Source organism: Pristis pectinata, chromosome 32 (genome assembly GCF_009764475.1).
Source record: "Pristis pectinata isolate sPriPec2 chromosome 32, sPriPec2.1.pri, whole genome shotgun sequence".
In the NCBI taxonomy this organism is placed as follows: Eukaryota; Metazoa; Chordata; class Chondrichthyes; order Rhinopristiformes; family Pristidae; genus Pristis; species Pristis pectinata.
The window spans coordinates 15,970,196-15,992,261 of NC_067436.1; the positions used below are offsets into that span (position 1 = coordinate 15,970,196).

The 22,066-nt window shown below is 47.8% G+C and overlaps 1 protein-coding gene across 2 annotated transcripts; it reads right to left on the bottom strand.

The window, feature by feature from the left end:
* Positions 1-499: 499 nt before the first annotated feature.
* stoml1 (stomatin (EPB72)-like 1) lies at positions 500-21,900 on the bottom strand. 2 transcript variants are annotated; one of them, XM_052042637.1, is made up of 7 exons: positions 21,756-21,900; positions 13,103-13,209; positions 11,923-12,072; positions 8,720-8,917; positions 6,448-6,691; positions 2,107-2,301; positions 500-842 (listed from the first exon to the last, which is right to left on the bottom strand). In XM_052042637.1, exons 1-7 carry the CDS (start codon positions 21,832-21,834, stop codon positions 646-648), a joined length of 1,170 nt encoding a protein of 389 aa, XP_051898597.1. In that variant the 5' UTR covers positions 21,835-21,900; the 3' UTR covers positions 500-645. The 2 variants fall into 2 exon arrangements, with proteins under 2 accessions (XP_051898597.1, XP_051898598.1); XM_052042638.1 differs by having other exon boundaries at positions 518-842; positions 11,923-12,068; positions 21,756-21,872.
* Between the last annotated feature and the right edge of the window lie 166 nt (positions 21,901-22,066).

Consider the following 22,066-nt stretch of genomic DNA (forward strand, 5'->3'; position numbering starts at 1 on the left):
TCAGGGGACCCTCACGGCTTGGTTGCCAGAATGTGCACACAGACCAGAACTGTCTCTGCACTTCGGGAGGATACTTCACAACTTATACATTACCAGACTCACAGAAGTGTTGTAAATGGGACGCACTTTGGCAATTTGTTAATTAAGACAAACATTTTCCTGAGTCCAACATGCCCAACATGGCTGAAGAGCTGGTATGGCGCAGAATCATAGAGCATTAGAGGATTGGTTGCTAAGTTTTAGTTCTCTCTTACCTCCTCATTGCCTAGAGAGATACAACACAGAAACAAGCTCTTCTGTCTACTAACTCTGTGTAAATCACTCACACCAATCCCATTCAGCATTCACTGTCTTTGTTGATCCTTGCATTCCGGATTTTAACTCACCCTGCACAGAATGAGGTGTGTTGAAGGGAAGGTTCGGTGTGGGAAAGGGGCAAGAGGAGTAAAGCTCAGAGCATCCTTGCAGCTGAAGTGTATATACCACAACATGGCATGGTAACCTAGCATTACAAGTTTATTTTTTCCAGGAGTGGACTAGTCCATAAACTATTAACAATTGATTAGTATAGAACTTTTGAGAAAAATAACAAGAATGTAAATAAAATACATGATGTAAAACTCAGCAGTCTGTGCCCAGGCTGTGTCACTGCTGCAGCTTCTTGATTAAATCTTCCAGCTTCATCGCAACTTTCAAATCGCCTTGTATGCGTATTCGCCCGCTCATGTACGCGGAGAAGGGCTTCGTCGCTCCCGTGAACAAAGACTGCATGGTTTTTTGTGTCACTTCCAAAGTCACGTCAGGTTCTTTCTCGGGCATGCCGTAACCCGCGTAGCCAGAATCTGAAAGGGAGCAGGAGCAGGAGCAGGTTAGAGATGGCCGACAACCAGTCTCAGTGTTCTAGAACATAAAACAGTACAGCACAGGAACAAGCCCTTCAGCCCACAATGTTGTGCTGAACTAAACTGGCAATTAAGTGCCTAACTAAACTAGTCCCAAATGCCTACACAGTGTCCATATCCCTCCATTCTCTGCACTTACCCCAGACAGAACACAGAACAGAACAGCACAGGAACAGGCCCTTCAGCCCACAACATTGTGCCAAACTAATTGAGCTAATGATGCCTAACTAAACTAACCCTCCTGCCTGCTCATGGTCCATATCCCTCCATTCTCTGCACACTCACATGCCTATCCAAGAGCCTCTTAAACAACTCTATTGTATCTGCCTCCACCACCACCCCGGCAGCGCATTCCAGGCACCCACCACTCTCTGTGTAAACAAAAAACTTGTCCCGCACATCTCCTTTGAACTTAACCCCTCTCACCTTAAATGTATGCCCTCTAGTATTAGACATTTTGACCCTGGGTAAAAGATACTAGCTGTCTATCTATGCCTCTCATAATCTTATAAACTTATATCAGGTCTTCCCTCAGCCTCTGCCGCTTCAGAGAAAGCAACCCAAGTTTGCCCAACCTCTTCCCATAGCACATGCCATCTAATTCAGGAGGGTTTGATGACTCTGGGCCTGTACTCACTGGAGTTTAGAAGGATGAGGGGGGATCTCATTGAAACCTACCAAATATTGAAAGGTCTGGATAGATTGGACGTGGGGAGGATGTTTCCAGTAGTGGGAGAGTCTAGGACCAGAGCACACAGCCTCAATAGAAGTACATCCCTTTAGAACAGAGATGAGGAAGAATTTCTTCAGCCAGAGGGTGGTGAATCCGTGGAATTCATTGCCACAGACGGCTGTAGAGGCCAAGTCATTGGGTGTATTTAAAGCGGAGGTTGATAGGTTCTTGATTGATAACGGAGTCAAAGGTTACGGGGAGAAGGCAGGAGAATGGGGTTGAGGGGGAAAAATAAATCAGCCATGATCGAATAGCAGAGCAGACTTGAAGGGCCGAATGGCCTAATTCTGTTCCTCGATCTTAACATATATCTTTAACAAGTGATACAAAGGTACTACTGTTATTCCAACTAATTACATTCTTCTTAAGTATATACCAAACAATCTTTCTTATCTATGATGCAACTTTGCCATTATTATCCTTATAATGGATGGGCATGAGGCAATGTAAACATCAAGGCATTTGACTCACCTCTACTGAGGTCCAGATAATACAGGTTGCGAGCTCCATTCTTTTGGTTAACAATGAAAAGGTAGCAGGCTTGAATCTGTCTCACCAGGTCCTCAGAAAGGAGACTTTGCACTCTGGAAAGTATCCAGTCCGGACTGATCCTGTCATCCTCAGATTCTTCAAACCCAGTACCTTCAATTACAATCTGAACATTCTCTGAAGGAAGATAAATAACTTAGCAAGACAGTAAATGACATTCAGAGACAGTTTCAGAACTCGCTCACCTAATTACCTCAGACACCCTGTTATCTTCATTGATGTACAGAGGGATCTTGGGGTGCAAGACCATTGCTGCCTGGAAGTGGCAATGTAAATAGATAGGGTGGTAAAGAATGTGTATGGCATGCTTGCCTTCATCGCCAGGGCACTGGGTATAACAGTCAGGAAGTCATGTTGTAGCTCTACAAAACTTTGTTCATGCCGCACTTGGAATATTGTGTACAGTTCTGCTCGCACCATTACAGGATGGATATGGAAGCTTTGGAAAGGGTACAGAAGGGGTTTACCATGACGCTGCCTAGTTTAGAGGGTATGAGCTATAAGGAGAGGTTGGACAAACTTGGGTTGTTTTCTCTGGAGCGTCGGAGGCTGAGGGGAGACCTGATAGAGGCTTATAAAATTATGAGAGGCATAGGAATGGTAGACAGTCAGAATCCTTTTCCCAAGGTAGAAAATATCAAATATAGAGGACATGCATTTAAAGTGAGAGTGGGAAAGTTTAAAGGAGATGTGCAGGGCAATTTTGTTTTACACACACACACACACACACACACACACACAGAGTGGTGGGTGCCTGGAAAGGAAAGCCAGGGGGATTGGTGGATACAATAGAGGCGTTAGGTAGACATATGAACATGCAGGGAATGGAGGGATATTGATCATGTTCAGGCAGAAAGGACTCAGTTTAATTCGGCATCGTGTTCAGTGCAGACATTGTGGGCCGAAGGGCCTGTTTCTGTGCTGTACTGTTCTGTGCTGTTCCAAGACAGCAAACAACATTCAGAGACATTTTCAAAAGTTGCTCACCTAATTATTTAGATATTCCTTCATTTCCCCTTCTATAAACAAAGTCATCCAAATCTCTGCAGTGTATTTTGCATAAAATCCATCCCTCCCTCCCTGACCCACGCTGGCTCCTGGGCTCATAGTTCTTCAGTTTAACATTTCCAGGCCTGTGTTTGACTCTCCCTTTCTCACCTCTGCAACCTTCTCCAAGCCTAGGTCCTCAGGTCACTGCATTCCTCCAATTCTGAACTCATGTACATTTAACTATTTCCTTCTCTCCACCGTTCAGCTGCTAAGCAATGGAATTCTTCTCCAGAATCTTAACTTCCCCCTTCCAGTGATTCCTTACAGGCTACCTCTTCAACCAACACCACCCTAACATCTCCTAAGAGGAGCAACACACACAAAAGTGCTGGAGGAACTCAGCAGGTCAGGCAGCATCTATGGAGGGAAATAAACAGTCGACGCTTCGGGTCGAGACCCTTCATCGGGATCAGAAAGGAAGAGGGCAGAAGCCAGAATAAGAAGGTCGGGGGAGGAGTACAGGCTGGCAGGTGATAGGTGAATTCAGGTGGGAGGGGGAGGGGGAGTGAAAGGGAGTGATCCAAGAAGCTGAGGGTGATAGGTAGAAGACGCAAAGGGCTGGAGGAGGAATTCGGTAGGAGAGGACAGTAAATGATGGAATAAGGGGAACAGATGGGGAATAGATGGGCAGGTCGCGAGGATGGGGAGGGGAAAGAGAAGGGTGAGGGGGCCACAGGAATGAGGGAAAACAAAAGTGGGGGGGGGAGGGGGGGGAAGGGGAGGGGTGGGGTTACGGGAAGTTAGGTTGGAGACTCCCAAGGCGGAATAGGAGGTGTTGTTCCTCCAACCTGCGTCTGGCCTCAACGTTGCAGTAGAGGAGGCTGTGGATGGACATGTCGGTGTGGGAGTGGAATGTGGAATTGAAGTGGCTGGTCACAGGGAGATCCTTGCTTTTGTGGCGGACGGAGCGAAGGTGCTCGACGAGGTGGTCACCCAATTTGTGTCGGGTGTCACCGATGTACAGGAGGCCGCACCAGGAGCACCGGATGCAATAAATGACACCCCGAGATTCACAGGTGAAGTCCTACCTCACCTGGAAGGACTGTCTAGGGCGAAGGTGTAGGGACAGACGTAGCACTTAGTACAGTTGCAGCGTTAAGTGGCGGGGGGGGGGGGGGGGTGGGGTTCATCAGTGGGGAGGGACAAGTGGACAAGGGAGTCACAGATGGAGTGATCCCTGCGGAAAGGGAAGAGAGAGGGCGAGGGGAAGATGTGGCCTGGTGGTGGGATTCCATTGGAGGTGGCAGGAGTTGCAGAGAATGATGTGTTGGATGCGGAGACTCGTGGGGTGGTAGGTGCGGACAAGGGGAACCCTGTCCCTGCTATGTTTGGGGGTGGGGGGGGATGGGGGCAATGTCTTTGATGTCCTGGAATGGAAAGCCTCATCATGGGAACAGGTGCAGCAGAGGCAGAAGAACTGGGAGAAGGGGATGGCATCTTTGCAAGTGACAGGGTAGCAAGAGGTGTGGTCAAGATAACTGTGGGAGTCAGTGGGTTTGTAAGATGTCTGCAGTTAATCTGTCTCCGGAGATGAAGACCGAGAGATCCAGGCGGGGGAGAGAGGCGTCAGAGATGGACCAAGTAAATCTGAGGGCAGGGTGGAAGCTATGGGCAAGGTTGATGAAATTGACAAGCTCAGCACGGGTGCAGGAAGCAGCCCCAATGCAGTCGTCAATGTAGAGGAGAAAGAGTTGGGAATCCTTAGGAGGATCAACAGAACAACGTTCCTGCTTTACTAGGTTGGAGTCACAAGTCCTTTTTGAGAAGAGATGATCGACATTAAGCTCTCTCATCCAGAGAGGCAGGCAGGGTGCTATAACTGGCCTCAAAGATGGGAAAGGGAAATCAGCTCAAGATTACGGCCAATTTTATGACCAGAACATATCTATGAACTATATTCCAGCAAACACTTGGAGTACTGTGTCCAGTTCTGGTCACCTCATTATAGGAAGGATGAGGAAGCGTTGGAAAGGGTGCAGAGGAGATTTACCAGGATGCTGCCTGGTTTGGAGAGTATGGATTATGAGGAGAGACCAAGGGAGCTAGGGCTTTACTCATTGGAGAGGAGGAGGATGAGGGGAGACATGATACAGGTGTACAAAACATTAAGAGAAATAGATAGAGTAGACAGCCAGCGCCTCTTTCCCAGGGCACCAATGCTCAATACAAGAGGGCATGGCTTTAAAGTAATGTATGGGAAGTTCAAGGAAGATGTCAGAGGGAGGTTTTTTACCCAGAGAGTGGTTGGTGCATGGAATGCGCTGCCAGGGGTGGTGGTGGAGGCAGGTACGTTGGTCAAGTTCAAAAGATTGTTAGATAAGCATATGGAGGAATTTAAAATAGGGGGATATGTGGGAGGAAGGGATTAGATAGTCTTAGGCGTGGTGTAAAGGTCGGCACAACATGGTGGGCCGAAGGGCCTGTATTGTGCTGTATTATTCTATGGTTCTATGGTGATGATGTCAGTTCTAGTTGCCAATTCACTCCTAGAAGCTTCATTACTTCCAGGCCCTAGCTGTTCGCAATCTGACAGATATAAGGGTTTTGTTGAAGAGACGGGTTTTAAGAGGCCACTGAGAGATCCGTCCAACTATTTCAGAAGGTCCCCACACTAATGCCATTATCACCATTGAGGCAAAGGTCACCAGGACACAGGCAGTGTCCACTCACCACTGGACCTAACATTGTGCAGATGCCAGGTTTTCTTATCCCCAAACGTGGCCTCTGCTCCCAGCTCATCCACAATCAGAGATCGCATAGCAGTCAGAAGAAATGGCACGCAGACATGCGAGAAGCGTATCTCAATGTGTAAGCACCACAAGCTTAGAGGAACAGAAAAGCAATCGAGCAACCTCATCATCAGGCAGTGGCCCACTTTGAGAAGAAGGTGGATGGAGACGGAGAGATGCAGAGATGGAGAGGCAGACAGAGAAGTTGGCAGGTGGACAGAGAGAAGGAAGGGAGGAAGGAAAGAAAATTAACCCTGTTAGCAGGTAGTTGACCTGCAAGGAAATGCCTGCACCTTCTTCTGGTGGGTTTGAGGTTCTAGGACAGGACCCCCAAGTAAACTGTGAGGGAGATCATCGCTCAACGGAGGAAGCGCCGATTTTACAGATTTGAGATGTGCTGTCCACATGTTTGAATCTTTAGAGGAGTGTATTTACCATACGTTTTCCCCGAAGTGTCCCTGAGTATTAGAGGAACATTCCTAACCTTCACTGTCACTGGTAAACTCAGAGGTCTGCTGAGAAGGTGTTGATGGTGCAGAGCTACTGCTATTTACAACACGCTCAGCTATCTTGCGGAGGGGTACGGAAAGCAGGTTTAGTCGACTGCTGGGTGGAATCGTGGATGAGTTGCGAGCCACTTCTTTCGGGTACTTCAATACGCTGTGCACAACCACATTCACCTGGTCCACTTCCACACCCCAGGACCTGGTCTTCTCGTTAATCTCAAGCTACAAGATAAAAAAAGAACAAAAACAAATGTATTATACTTAAGAGGCTTCTCTTCTAAGTGGGGATTTTCAAAGCAAACAGGAAAATCCTCTTGTATGGTGTAATTTCCCTCTTTTTGTCTTCTGCAATTGGCACTGCCATACTACGTGGCATGATTGGACATTGTCAGCTGATTCCAGTGGCTCATTCCTTGCAGAAATGTTGGCCTCAGTTCTCTCTCACCACCTCCAGCACCCCCCCAATTCACCAGTTCCCAAACACTGCCAGCTGTGCTTTCAGCTGTCTGAGCTAAGGAACAAATCCCCTCCACACTAATCACCCCTCCACACGGATCTCCCCACCCCACCAAAAAAAAAACTCTTGCTTATTTTAAGGCAATTTATGAAACCTCCCAGTATCTAAGCATTGCCCTGGTGGTTGAGTGTCTGAGGCCATTAAAGTTTATTAATGGTGCTGGATAAATGCAAGCCTTAGGAGGGTAGGGTGGGGGGGCCAAGAAGAGGGGTAGGGGCGGGGTAGAGAGCAAAGAGGAGGGGAAGAAAAAGAGAAAACAGGGGAAAGAAAGAGAATGGGAGTAGAAAAAAGAAAGACAGAATGGCACTTTATCAGAACTTGTCTAACCCATATGACTTAGATCCTCTGGTTGTTGCTGAGATCCGTGCAGCCCTCAAGCTGAGGGGAGGGACAGAGGTGCTTGTGGGGCAGGGGAGGTGTGTTCAATATTGAGGCAGTGTTGCTGCTTTTGGCTATTGCTGCATGTTCACGTTGGGGAGAGCAACAATTGGGTTTTTTATATGGTAAAATGTTTTGAGGTGTAAAACAAGAATTGGGCTCCCTGGTATGATCAGATGACAGTAAAATAGGTGGTATCGTTGACAGTGAAGAAGGTTATCAAAAGTTACAAGGGACCGTGATCAGCTGGTAAGTGGGCTGAGGGATGGCAAATGGTCGGGCCTCGAGGAGTGTTGTAGAACAGAGGGACCTTGGAGATCAGGTACATGGTTTCCTAAAAGTGGAGTCACAGGTAGACAGCGCGGCGTAGAAAGCATTCAGCACGTTGGACGTCGTCAGTCAGGGCATCGAGTACAGGAGTTGGGAGGTTATGTTGCAGTTGTGCAAGACACTGTTGAGGCCACACTAGGGGTACTGTGTTCAGTTCTGGTTGCCCTGCTATAGAAAATATGTTATTAAACTAGAAAAAGAATGCAGAAAAGATTTACAAGGATGTTGTCGGGACTCAAGGAACTGAGTTATAGGGAGAGGTTGGATAGGCTAGGACTTCTTTCCTTGGAGCATAGGGGACTGAGAGTAATGGAAGACTTGTCCCTCTTCTGATATGATCTTACAGAGGTGTACAAAATCATGAGGGGCATCGATAGGGTGAATGTACTCAACCTTTTTCCCAGTGTTGGGGAATCAAGAACTAGAGGGCATAGGTTTAAGGTGAGAGGGGAGAGATTTAACAGGAAATTGAGGGGCAACGTTTTTTTTACCCTGAGGTAATACATATATAGAATGAGCTGCCAGAGGAAGTGGTCAAGGCAGGTACAATACTACTTTTAAAAAGACGGTTGAACAGGTACAAGGTTTAGAAGGATAGGGGCTAAATGGGACTAGCTTGCATGGGCATATTGGTCAGCATGAACCAGTTGGGCCGAAGGGCCTGTTTCCATGCTGTATGACTCTATGATTCTATGACTGAGACTGAAATGCTGATCCTCATGAACAAAGATCAGCCAGCTGGCTTAGGAACAGCCAACAGACGAGCCATATATTAGGTCTGAAACACATGAGAGATGAGAAGTCATACACTCAGAGTTTCTGAGTTACTGTGCAATTTCGTTTGCAGAGTCGAGTGAAACACATCATGCTTTTTGAACTGGCCAGTGCAAACAAAATTTCATGGCAGAGTTCTAATAGTACCACAGACTGTGAAACAACAAACAGAAGGGCAGCAATGGACAACCTGGCCCTGGCAGTGCTCAATGAAATAGTCAAATTATTTTTCAAAAAATAAAGGTGCTCACTGATAATTGTTTTTCATTTTTACTTTTCTTGATGCTCGAAAGGGTTTTCTTGAGCAGGAAGCCAGTCATCACAGACTTAACAGTGTGCGCCAAGGTACTCCTGATATCCTGCACAACCATCACAGAAAGGATTGGATTCGAGACATGGTATCTGACTGTTGCACCAACAACAATCCGAGCTCCATCTTTACAAGCTGCCTGTGTAAAAGAGATGAGAGTTTACCCTTTCTTCTGCATGATGTACTGTGAGATTAGACGACGGCTTTTTTTTTTGGCTTTACGGAGTAGCAAGAGAAATAAAAATAACATTTAAATGCCATTTTTTAGATTAATTTATTTTACTCTAAAAAGACACGGTATAACTGAAAAACAATGACATTGTGGTTAAATTATTGGACTAATGATCCAGAGAGACAATTTCAATTCCACCCTGCTTGCTAAGGAATTTCTATTCAGTTACAGATGGGTGTAATTGGGCGGCACGGGCTCGTTGGGCCAGAAGGGCCTGTTACCGTGCTGTATAAATAAAGTTTTAAAGTTTAATTCAGTTTAGAGTTGAGTTTAGAGTTTGACCTCACAATCTACCTCGTTATGGCCTTGCACCTTATTGTCTGCCTGCACTGCACTTTGTCTGTAACTGTAACACTTTATTCTGCATTCTGTTATTGCTTTTCCCTTGTACTACCTCAATGCACTGATGTGATGAAATGATCTGTATGGATGGCATGCAAAACAAAGTTTTTCCACTGTACCTCGGAACATGTGACAATAATAAACCAATTTACAATTTGTCTTTCCCCAAATAGAACTTAGAGAACACAGAACAGGAATAGGCCCTTCAGTCCACGATGTTATGCCAAACTAATTAAACTAAGTCCCTTCTGCCTGCACATGGTCCGTATCCCTCCATTCCCTGCACATTCATGTGTCTATCTAAGAGCCTCTTAAACACCTCTATCTCATCTGCCTCCACCACCACTCCTGTCAGCGCATTCTAGACATGCACAATTCTGTGTTAAAAAAAGCTTGCCCCGCACATCTCCTTTGAATTTACCCCCTCTCACCTCAAATGCATGCCCTCTGGTATTAGACATTTCAACCCTGGGAAAAAGCTTCCAGTTGTCCACTCTATCTATGCTTCTCATAATCTTATAAACTTCTATCAGGTCACCCCTCAGCTTCCGCTGCTCCAGAGCAAATAAGTCTAGTTTCTCCAATCTCTCCTTATTGCATACGCCCTCTAATTCAGGCAGCATCCTGGTAAACCTCTTCTGCACCCTCTCCAAACCATCCACATCCTTCCTATAACGGGCGACCAGAATTGAATGCAATACTCCAGATGTGGCCTAACCAGAGTTTTATAAAGCTGCAACATAACTTCCTGACTCTTGAACTCAGTGCCTCAACTAATAAAGGCAAGCATTCCATACACCACCTTTACCACCCTATCAACGTGCAGCCACTGTCATGGAGCTATGGACTTGTAGCCCAAGTTCCCTCTGTACATCAATGCTGTTAAGCATCCTGACAGTAACTGTGCACTTGCACTTTAGATTTGATCTCCCAAAGTGCAACACCTCACACTTGCCTGGATTAAACGCCATCTGCCATTTCTCTGTCCATATCTGCAACTGATCTATATCCTGTTGTATCCTTTCGCAATTTTCTACAATATCCACAACGTCACCAATCTTTATGCCATCTGCAAACTTATTAACACATCCATCCACATTTTCATCCAAATCATTTATATACATCACAAACAGCAGAGGTTTCAGTTCGGATCCCTGCAGAACACCACGAGTCACTGACCTCCAGCCAGAATAAGACCCATCGACCACTACCCTATCTTCTTGTGGACAACCAATTCTGAACCCAAGCAGCCAAGTCACTGGGGATCCCATGCAACTTAATCTTCTGGCTGAACCTATCATGAGGGACCTTGTCAAATGCCTCACTAAAATCCACGTAGGCAACATCCACAGCTCGAACTTCATCAATCACCTTCATCACCTCCTCAAAAAACTCTTGAGTTAGTAAGACGTGACCTGCCCCACACAAAGCCATGCTGACTGTCCCTAATTGTTCATGCTTTTCCAAATGCTCACAAATCCTATCGCTGAGAATCCTCTCCAATAGCTTCCCTCCCACTGACGTGAGACTTACTGGTTTATAATTTTCAGGACTGTCTCCATTTCACTTCTTGAACAAAGGAACAACATTAGCTACTCGCAGTCCTCTGGGACCTCGCCTGTGGCTAGCTCTGACCTATATGGAACTAGACCTAAAAATATGTGATTGGATCACAACTATCTTCTGTCCTCAAGGGCATTACTGTGGCTAGCTCTGACCTATATGGAACTAGACCTAAAAATATGTGATTGGATCACAACTATCTTCTGTCCTCAAGGGCATTAAGTGATGGGTATTATATGTTGACCTTGCTGCCAACATTCACATTTTGGAAATGATTCTATCAGATTTGCAGCAAAATGGGAAATTTTGGCATCATTGCTTAAAAGAGATCGAAGAACCTTCAACAAACTCAAAATACCAACCCCAGAATATCTGCTGTTTTTTTTTAAACTGGCTTCTGTATGAACTTAATAGCAATTAGATTGTGGAAGCTCTAATAGCTCACACCTACATATTGGCAGAATATATGCTGTGTTTTAACGGCTATAATGTTCTTTTTCCATATGAGAGAACATAGTCTCCGAATATACACCAAAATATAATCTAAAATTCTGAGACCACACGTCAACGGTTTGATTAACATCAGGACCCATGAAGGCTGCCACTAGTTACTGGAGATTTCAATGCCAATTTCTTCACTGATTATCAGAAATCCTGAGATTTATACTGGTATTTCTGGATTGCTTTCTGGCATTCTAATCTTTCTCTGCTGATGGAGAACTAACAGCTGTTTCTGTTTACAGTTGTGGACAGTTCCAAGCTGAGAATGGTTTGTCATGTTTTACACTTGTGTTGCACTGAATACAAGGTGCACACAATGTAGAGCTAGGTATTCCCAAAGGCATTGTTGCAGATGAAGCATGGATTTGCTAAAATGAAGCTATTGCATTACAGTCCAGGTCAGAAAGCATGTGGCTGCAATTAATTTCTAATTGCCCTCGTATTGTTTATTTTGCAAAAAGCATTAACAGCAACTTCGAGAAATCAGGGTCCAGAAGGGAACGTACCTCAAACAGTGCAACATTGAAAGACTGAATCTGGAGATCAACCACCTGCCACTGGTCAATGAAAGGCAGCAAGAGAACAATTCCAGGACCTTTGCTGCCTATAATTCTTCCCAAACGGAACACAACAAACCGCTCTTGGCTCGGCACTATCTGCAGTTGTAAACAGAAGCAGTGTTAGTGAAGCATATCTCCCTCTCTTTCTCTATCAACAGTAAAGGATCAGAATTCCAGAAAGCAATACAATAATACCAGCATAAATCCACAGATCACGAATAATGAAAGCAGACGTGGACACTATAATCATCAGTAAGTAGTGGTTCTGGCCAGAAACCTAATAGCCATCTTGGTTTCTGGTGAAGTGTGGCAGATGCTTATCCAAAACACTAGTGGTCACCGTCTGTAAGAAGTTCGTACATTCTCCCTGTGTCTGCGTGGGTTTCCTCTGGGTGTTCCGGTTTCCTCCCACATTCCAAAGATGTATGGGTTAGGAAGTTATGGGCATGCTATGTTGGCACCGGAAGAGTGGCGACACTTGCGGGCTGCCCCCAGAACACTCTACGCAAAAGATGCATTTCACCGTGTGTTTCGATGTACGTGTGACTAATAAAGAAATCTTGTATTGTCTGTGCGTTTTGTTCAAGCCTCACTGCAAAAACCCGAGCACGTACTGTAGGCCAGTACAATGGGGAGAGAGTGTTGCATCGTCATCCAGTAAGAATGCCTCCTCTTGTTCCAGTGGTTTAGATGGAAGTTAAAAATCCTATGGGACTATTTAGAGCGGGGATCTGTCCAGGCCAATTTTTCTTCCCCGGGTAATAGCACCAGAGTTCCATTCACCTCAATGCTTTCTGAGAGAACTTCATGCAGCATACTACCTCCATAGTGTTCATACATCCTCTCTAATATTGATTCTGTGCAAGATAACTGTATGAGCAGATATAACAAGGCAATATACAAATGCACAGTTTGCTTTCCAGGGTAATCACAGAATAGCCATCAGAAGTAGGAAGTTTGGTTGAATTTTTCCAAACCCTTGTCCAAAATTATCCTAACCTGGATAAGGTAACCCAGCCCCCACTTTCTGCTCTCCATAACTTAATTTCATTACCATTACATCACTACAATGCCATTACATAAAAGAGACAATGCATGAAATACTAATCAGTTCTGTGCTACATACCTTCAGGACAAACCATCCCGAAATTGGAAAAGTGATGATCACCAGGAAGAAAACAAGGATGGTCAGAATCCAAAAGCAAATAACAGATGAACAGCCCCAATCCTCATCTGAAAGAGGAGAACCATTTTTGTTAGAAAGGCAAGAATATTTAGTTTAAGTAACCAAGGCAGGATAAATAGCAACAGGTACTTCTGATTGCAACTTTTTCTGAATGTTGACCTGATCTATCTCAATTGTGTGCAAAACAAATTGCAAGGTGCTCTTTGCAATCAGGATAACTATTTCCAGAATAACACAATAATAGGAGTAGGCATTTTGCCCAATAAGCCTACACTGCCTTCACTTTGATCATGCTTTGTCTAAACCACAATAACTATTGCCTGATATTGTTTGATACATCTAAGAATTGTTGGATTTATTTTTTTTGCAAGTAATGGCAAGTATGTAGAACTAATTAAGATATTATCTATTGCTTTGGTATACAGATCATCCCCAGCTTGCAAACACCTAACTTATGTACAGCCCATACATGTGACCGAGCACTTGGGAGACAGGCGGGATAGATTTGCTGGCTGACGTAGGGCTGCAAGCTTCTTCTGCCACCTGGGAACTCGGCTCGTGGCCACATTTCCAAATTGCGAGCTGTTCAGGTTACGAACAGTTCACAGGAACAGAACCCTGCCTTAACCTGGAGATGACCTGTAATCACGTAATTTGGCCAAAATTGCTTTAAGACATCTTTACCTCAGCCACACAGGGTGGAAAAGTGATGCTTGAAAGGTGAACCATATTACTTCTGGTAACTGTCTCAGTAGAGGAGTGTATTGATTGTCTTTTGACAACACCACACCAGATCTTTTGTGCATCAGCCTAGTTTTTCCTCAGTTGAGGAATAGATTTATCCATAGAAGTTTAATTCCGCACTGAGCCAAGATAAAAAGTTCCAGGTGCAGAGCCAGTCTCACGTTCACTAGAGTTGAAGCTATATCCGACAAATATTACAAAAATGCAGTCACCCGCAGTTCCTTCCTGCTAAAAGAATTGCTGATGAACACACTACAATCAGCAGCTCCATCTTCATTTTGAGGAAGTAACTCAGAAAATTGATGAAGGCAGCATGGTAGACTTGGCTTACATGGACTTCAGTAAGACTTTTGACAAGGTCTTCATGGTAGGCTGGTCCAGAAAGCCCATGGAATCTGAAGCATGATGGCATACTGGGTCCAAAATTGGCTTGGTGATAGGATACTGATGGATGGGTGCTTTTCTGGTTGGAAGTCTGTAACAAGTGGTGTACCATTAGGATCTGTACTGGAACCTTTGTTGTTTGTAATACATATAAATGACTTGGATGAGAATGTAGGTGAATTTGCAGACAACACAAAAAGTGGTGACATTGTAGATAGTGAAGAAGGTTGTTTAAGGACACAGAGGGACATAAATCAGCTGGAAAGATAAGTGGAGAAGTGGCAGATGGAATTTAATTCGGACAAGCGTGAGGTAATGCACTTTGGGAAGTCAAATTCTGGTAAGACATAAAGAGTAAATGGCAGGGAGCTTAGGAGTGTTATTGTACGGAGAGACCTTAGGATACAAGTCCACAGCTCTCTGAAAGTGGTGACACAGGTGGATAGGATAGTGAAGGCAGCATTTGGTATCCTCCTCTTCATTGTCCGAGGCATTGAGTATAAGAGTTGGGATGTCATGTTGCAGCTGTACAAAACATTGGCTAGACTGCACATGGAGCATTGTGTACAATTCTGGTCGCCGCACTACAGGAAGGATGTGACAGCAGTAGAGAGAGAGTCCAGAAGAGATTCACCAGAACACTACCTGGAATGGAGGGGGGGCTGTAGTTATAAGGAGAGATTGGACAGGCTGGGTTTATTCTCAGTGGACGCAGGAGGCTGAAGAGTGACCCTGTAGAGGTTTATGAAATCATGAAGAATATAGATGTAGTAGGTAGTTGGAGGCTTTTTCACAGAGCGGGGAAGTCTAGAACTAGAGGGCACAAGTTTAAGGTGAGGGGGGAGAAATTTAAAGGAGATTGAAAAGTTCTTCACACGGAAGATGGTGGTCATCTGGAACGAGCTGCCAGAGGAGGTGGTGGTGGAGACAGATACAATTGCAAAGTGTAAAAGGCATTTGGATAGGGAAGGCACAGAGGGACATGGGCCTAATGCAGGCAAATGGGATTGGTGTAGATGGGCATCGTGGTCACATGGACTTAAGTGGGACAAAGGGGGCGATTTCTGTGCTGTACAATTCTCTGATTCTCTCTGGTGCAATGAACCATTCCCAGGGAACACCTAGCAGAAAGATCAATAGCCAGTAGACAGATGTTCATGGTAAACTGGTATTATGATTAGAAGGAAGTTGAAGAAAATGTTCTCACTCAGAATAGTCTTGATCTGAAGGAATGGTGGAGCCTGGGAGCCTCATCACATTGCAGAGTACCTGGAGAAGCGCTCTTACGTTGTATACCATGGAGCTACAGCAACCTTAATGATCTCCTTCTGTGCCATAAATTTACCTAACTTAAAGCAGACAAGCAGATTAAAGCACAGGGATCAATAATGAAAACAACAAAATCTGAAAAATGAAAAGTTCTCAAATAAAAGATTCATAAATAAAAGATTCATAACGTTGTTAGGACTGGAAGATTAAAAAGGATGAATCCCTGGAGGGTTTTGGAAAAAAATTATAATATCCATTATAATTGTAAGGTTGCAGTTCTAATGACTTTATCCAGAGACTGGAGGGAAAGGGAAACTTGTCAACACAGGGGGATTTCAAGGTGAAGAGCACAATGCATTCAAATTCATTTTTGCGATCGGGGCATCATTGGCAAGACCAGCATTTATTGATTGATCCCTATTGCCCTTTAGGGGTGGTGGTGAGCTGTCTTCTTGAACTGCTGCAGTCCTTCTGGGGAAGGTACTCCTGTTGGGTAGGGAGTTCCAGGGTTTAGATCCAGTGATGATAAAGGACAAGTAACATAGTTCCAAATCAGGTGGTGGTCCTGTCACGAACCAGCAACAAAAGAAACACACTGAGCATGATTCAGTGTTAAAAACTATTTTATTAATCACTACTTATGATAATATGTAAAATAAAAGTAAAAATGTTAGTATGTTAGAATTCAAAAATGTTAAACCTCTAACGTTAACCCCAAAACTAAACTCTTCGTGTGTGCGTGTGTGTGGCAAAGTCCAAAACTCCCAGTTCCGGAATGGTTCTTAAAGTTCAGTTCCGCAAGCCATAAGGTGAAACATGAGCAAGGGCTTCTTCAACAACTACCGTTGTCTGAAGACGTAGACGTAGAGAAACATAGAGAGAGTAAATACGAAATCCAAATGTTCCACGATGGAACCCAAACGACACTTAAGTGTTTACTCGGTAGTGACTTCCTCACCCCGAAAAGCATCCGAATCGTGGTCGTCCACACACAAATACCTGTTTCCTTCTACAGGTCAGCAACAAAGTGAACTCCACCGGATTACTTCCAACTTCCATACATGGATTTCAGTGGCAGACACAGTTTTTGTTTCTCATCCATCGATAGAGAAAACTAGCAGGCTGGTGTCTCTCTCCCTTCTCTTTCTCTCTTCTTCTTCTTCTAACTTCTACAACAACGTCATTACGTCCTTTATCTTCTATTGACGTAAGCATGCCCCACACACACACACACACACTCTCTCTCTCTCTCTATCTTAAAGGGACTTTCACTGAGTCCGTAACAGTCCCATGTGCCTACTGCTCTCATCCTGCATAGTGACACAAGACTTGGGTTTGGCAGGTACTGTTGGAGGAGCCTTGGTAAGTAACAGCAGTGCATTTTGTAGATGATACATACTACACTTCCTGTGCACTGCTGGTGGAGGGGAATGAATGTTTAGGGAGGTTATCAGAGTACCAATCAAGCCAGCTGCTTCTTCCAGAACAGTGTCAATTTTCTTGAGAGTTGCTGGTGCTGTACTCATCCACTAAAGAGTATTCCATCAAAAGACAATATGATATAGGAGCAGAATTAGGCCATTCAGCCCATCAACTCTGCTCTGCCATTCAACCATGGCTGATTTTTTTCAACCCCAATTCTCCTGCCTTCTCCCCGTAACCCTTAACCCCCTTACCAATCAAAAACCTATCAACTGAGCCTATCATACACTTGATTTTTGCCTTGTAGATGGTGGGAAATCCTTAGGGTACCAGGAAGTGAGTCACTTACCACAGGATACCCAACCTCTGACCTGCCCTTGAAACAGTGTTTATATAGCTGGCCCACTTCAGTTTCTGGTCAATGGTCTCTATGTTATTGACGATGGGGATAGTATTGCCATTGAACATCAAAGGCAGGTAATTATACTCTGTTGTGGGAGATGGCCAAGTTAATAGCCTGAATGTTTTCCAGCTCTTGCTGTATGCAGGTATGGGCTGCTTCATTTGCTGAGAAGTTACAAACATTGAACAGTATGGAATCACCCGCCAGCATCCCCACCTCTGACCTTACAATGGAAGGAAAGGCATCAATGAAGCAACTGATGATGATGGGCCCAGGGCATTGCCCTGAGGAACTCCTGCCGTGATGTCTTGGAACTTGGGTGAGTGACCTCAACAACCACAACAAGCTTCCTTTGTGAGAGGTATGATTCCAGCCACTGGAGTGTTTTCCCTTCAAAGCTATTGATTTAGCTTTGAAGAAATGCATAAATAATTGGAAGGAATTTTTCCTTGAGAGGATCTCAGCTGTGGTCGACAACAAAACAACATCACATGCCTGAGGCACAAGTGCACCTTAGGTACACAAACCACCCATTAGCAACAATACAGATTTCTTTTAAAAATAAGGCCTAATTTTGATGTCTTCCACTCAGATATAAAGTAGTTCATGAAGGCATACAAAGTTTGTTTGATTACTTCTCTACCAGTTTCTGATCAGAGCAAAGTCAGAACAGAGAGAATGTATAATCCAGTGGCACAGAGCATCTTTAAACAAGTGACTTCAGAATAATAAACAATGACTTCCAATGTAAACACAAAACTTTCTGCAGATGCTGGAATCTTGTACAACACACACAAAAGGTGCTGGAGGAACTTAGCAGGTCAGGCAGCATCTACGGAGAGAAATAAACAGTCGACCTTTCGGAAGAGGGCAAAAGCCAGAATAAGGTCGGGGGAGGGGAAGGAGCGCAGGCAGGCAGAGGATGAGAGTTCAGGTCATAGATTGAATCCAGGTGAGGGGGGAGATGCAAGAAGCTGAGAGGTGATAGGTAGAAGGTTTCTCCCCCTCCCCAGACCTTTTTATTCTGCATTCTGCCCCTTTCCAGTCCCGATGAAGGGCCTCGACCTGAAACGTTGACTGTTTACTTCTCTCCATAGATGCTGCCTGACCTGCTGAGTTCCTCCAGGATGTTTTGTGTGTGGAACTTCCAATGTAATAATGCTACTGTGAAATGCCTTGGGACATTTGCTATCTTAAAAAGCAATAAACTATGTAAGATACTAAGGCAGCAACCAAAAGCTTGTTCAAAGAGGCATGTTTTAAAGAGGATTCTAAACCCTGGAGGTGATTACATAAATCGGCAGGGGTTTTGAAACAAGGATGTAAATTTACATATGTTGTTTAACCAGGACCTAGTGTAGGTCAACAAGCAAAGGAATGAAAGCGAATGGAAACAGATTGTACAAGCTTCAGAGAAACCCCTTGGGTAAAAACATGCTTTTCTCAAAAAATATTTACGTCCAAGTTTAATTCTTGCTTGAAAACACCAGCTCTTGCTGGGCTAGAGAATACATTTGCAATTTAATTGAGTTGGACAATATGTTTAAATGTTAGAAAACTCAGAAAGCTTGTAAATGATTTATAACTTCATAATAAAATCAAAATTAATGTGATAAATTACCATACAATGACAAACACTACATTAGTGTATTATTAAATGAAGATTACTAGTAAATTATTCTAGTACAGGCAGTCCCTGGGTTACATAAGGGTTTTGTTCCTGTTCATAAGCTGATTTCTCCACAAGTCAGAAATGTCCATTTTCTATCGCGATCCATATCGCATCGCTCCACATACACTTGCTATAATCCTTTCATTTCATTGAATTATCACTCTAATCCTCTCCATAACTAAATTAATGGAATATACACTCTATCCAGTCATTAATAAATACCATGAAACATTTTATTTTTACTATTACCAGCTTGAACAACACATTAAAAATGTATGGGAGAATTTGCGTCGTCAGATTTTTGTAAATCGGGTCATTTGTAACCCAGCGAACCCCTGCACTAGTCAGATGGTTTCACACGTGGGAACCTGATCCCTACTTCCCTCTGCCTCGATCTCTGACCTTCCCATCACTGTCACAGAGAACTGAACTCCAATGTCTGTCTCCACAAACTTGGATACCCAGGCCACCATCACACACTTAGCCAGGACACATTCCTGAGTCAGCCCGCAACACACCTGGGGTTCTGTACTATCCTCTAACCCCGAACACACCTGGGTAACACGGACCCCCCTCCCCCGGACACACCCGGGAACCTGCCCGCCCCCTCCCTCTCCCGGTCACACGCCGGGATCCGCCCCCTCCCTCTCCCGGACACACGCCGGGATCCGCCCCCTCCCTCCCCCGAAACACCCGGGGACCCTCCCCCGACACACCCCGGGGACCCGCCCCACCCCTCCCTCCACCCCCCGGACGCAACCGGGTACCCGCCCCACCCCTCCCTCCAACCCCCCCAGACGCACCCGGGGACACGCCCCACCCCTCCCTCCAACCCCCCGGACACACCCGGGGACCCGTCCCCTCAGACACAGCCGGGGACCTGCCCCCCTCCCTCCCCTCGGACACAGCCGAGGACCTGCCGCCCCCCCTCCCTCCCCTCGGAGGCAGCCGGGGACCTGCCTTCCCTCCCCTCCCCTCGGAGGCACCCGGGGACCTGCCTCCCCTCCCCTCCCGGACACACCCGGGGACCTGCCTCCTTCCCCTCCCGGACACACCCGGGGACCTGCCTCCCTCCACTCCCCTCCCCTCGGACACACCCGGGGACCTGCCTCCCTCCCCTCCCGGACACACCCGGGGACCTGCCCCCTCCCCTCGGACACACCCGGGGACCTGCCTCCCTCCCCTCCCTCCCCTCGGACGCACCCGGGGACCTGCCTCCCTCCCCTCCCCTCGGACGCACCAGGGGACCTGCCTCCCCTCCCCTCCCCTCGGACGCACCCGGGGACCTGCCCCCTCCCCTCCCGGAGGCACCCGGGGACCTGCCCCCTCCCCTCCCGGAGGCACCCGGGGACCTGCCCCCTCCCCGCCCGGAGGCACCCGGGGACCTGCCCCCTCCCCTCCCCTCGGACGCACCCGGGGACCTGCCTCCCTCCACTCCCCTCCCCTCGGAGGCACCCGGGGACCTGCCTCCCTCCACTCCCCTCCCCTCGGACGCACCCGGGGACCTGCCTCCCTCCACTCCCCTCCCCTCGGACACACCCGGGGACCTGCCTCCCTCCCCTCCCGGACACACCCGGGGACCTGCCCCCTCCCCTCGGACACACCCGGGGACCTGCCTCCCTCCCCTCCCTCCCCTCGGACGCACCCGGGGACCTGCCTCCCTCCCCTCCCCTCGGACGCACCAGGGGACCTGCCTCCCCTCCCCTCCCCTCGGACGCACCCGGGGACCTGCCCCCTCCCCTCCCGGAGGCACCCGGGGACCTGCCCCCTCCCCTCCCGGAGGCACCCGGGGACCTGCCCCCTCCCCTCCCGGAGGCACCCGGGGACCTGCCCCCTCCCCTCCCCTCGGACGCACCCGGGGACCTGCCTCCCTCCACTCCCCTCCCCTCGGATGCACCCGGGGACCTGCCTCCCTCCACTCCCCTCGGACGCACCCGGGGACCTGCCGCCCTCCACTCCCCTCGGACGCACCCGGGGACCTGCCTCCCTCCCCCCCTCCCCTCGGACGCACCCGGGGACCTGCCTCCCTCCCCTCCCCTCGGACACAGCCGGGGACCTGCCGCCCGCCCTCCCTCCCCTCCCTCCCGCCCCTCCCTCCCCTCCCTCCCGCCCTCCCTCCCCTCCCCTCGGAGGCAGCCGGGGACCTGCCGCCCCCTCCCTCCCCTCGGAGGCAGCCGGGGACCTGCCGCCCCCCTCTCCCTCCCCTCGGAGGCACCCGGGGACCTGCCGCCCCCCTCTCCCTCCCCTCGGAGGCACCCGGGGACCTGCCCCCCTCTCCCTCCCCTCGGAGGCACCCGGGGACCTGCCCCCCTCTCCCTCCCCTCGGAGGCACCCGGGGACCTGCCCCCCTCCCCTCCCCTCGGAGGCACCCGGGGACCTACCTCCCCTCCCCTCGGACGCACCCGGGGACCTCCCTCCCCTCCCCTCCCGGGGACCTGCCCCCCTCCCCTCCCCTCGGAGGCTCCCGGGGACCTGCCCTCCTCCCCTCCTCCCCTCCCCTCCTCTCTCCTCCCCCCCTCCCCTCCTCTCTCCTCCCCCCCTCCCCTCCTCTCTCCTCCCCCCCTCCCCTCCCCTCTCCTCCCCTCCCCTCCTCTCTCCTCCCCTCCCCTCCCCTCCCCTCCCCTCCCCTCCTCCCCTCTCCTCCCCTCCTCCCCTCTCCTCCCCTCGGACACACCCGGGGACCTGCCCCCGCCCGTTACCGATCTCGGCGTCTTTCCGCTCCTGCAACAACCGCGCTTCGGCTCCATCTTCCGTGGCGGCCACCGGCTTGTACCTCATGCTGCTCGGCGCCCGGCGGCGTTCGCCCAGCCCGGCCGACCCGCCCACCCCGGCGCTCGGCGCCTCCGCCCCACATTGTGACCCGCCCGCCCCTCGTAACCATAGTACTGCCGACGTCACAGCACCGCCCAGCGGGCGGGAGACTCGCCAGCTGAACTGTTGCCATTCGGCCCATTTTCCCCCTGTTAAGTTTTTTCTTTTGTTCAATCAAATACCTGACAGGCACAGGTAT

Bases quoted from the DNA above. Each gene is read 5' to 3' on its own strand.
- stoml1 (XM_052042637.1), bottom strand. From the start codon at position 21,834: ATGAGGTACAAGCCGGTGGCCGCCACGGAAGATGGAGCCGAAGCGCGG. The intron at 6,692-8,719 runs GTGAGCACCTTT...TTTATCTTGTAG, and splicing joins AAAATGAAAAACAATTATCA to CTTGAGATTAACGAGAAGAC. The intron at 2,302-6,447 runs GTTAGGAATGTT...ATCTTCCTTCAG, and splicing joins GTTTACCAGTGACAGTGAAG to AGAATGTTCAGATTGTAATT.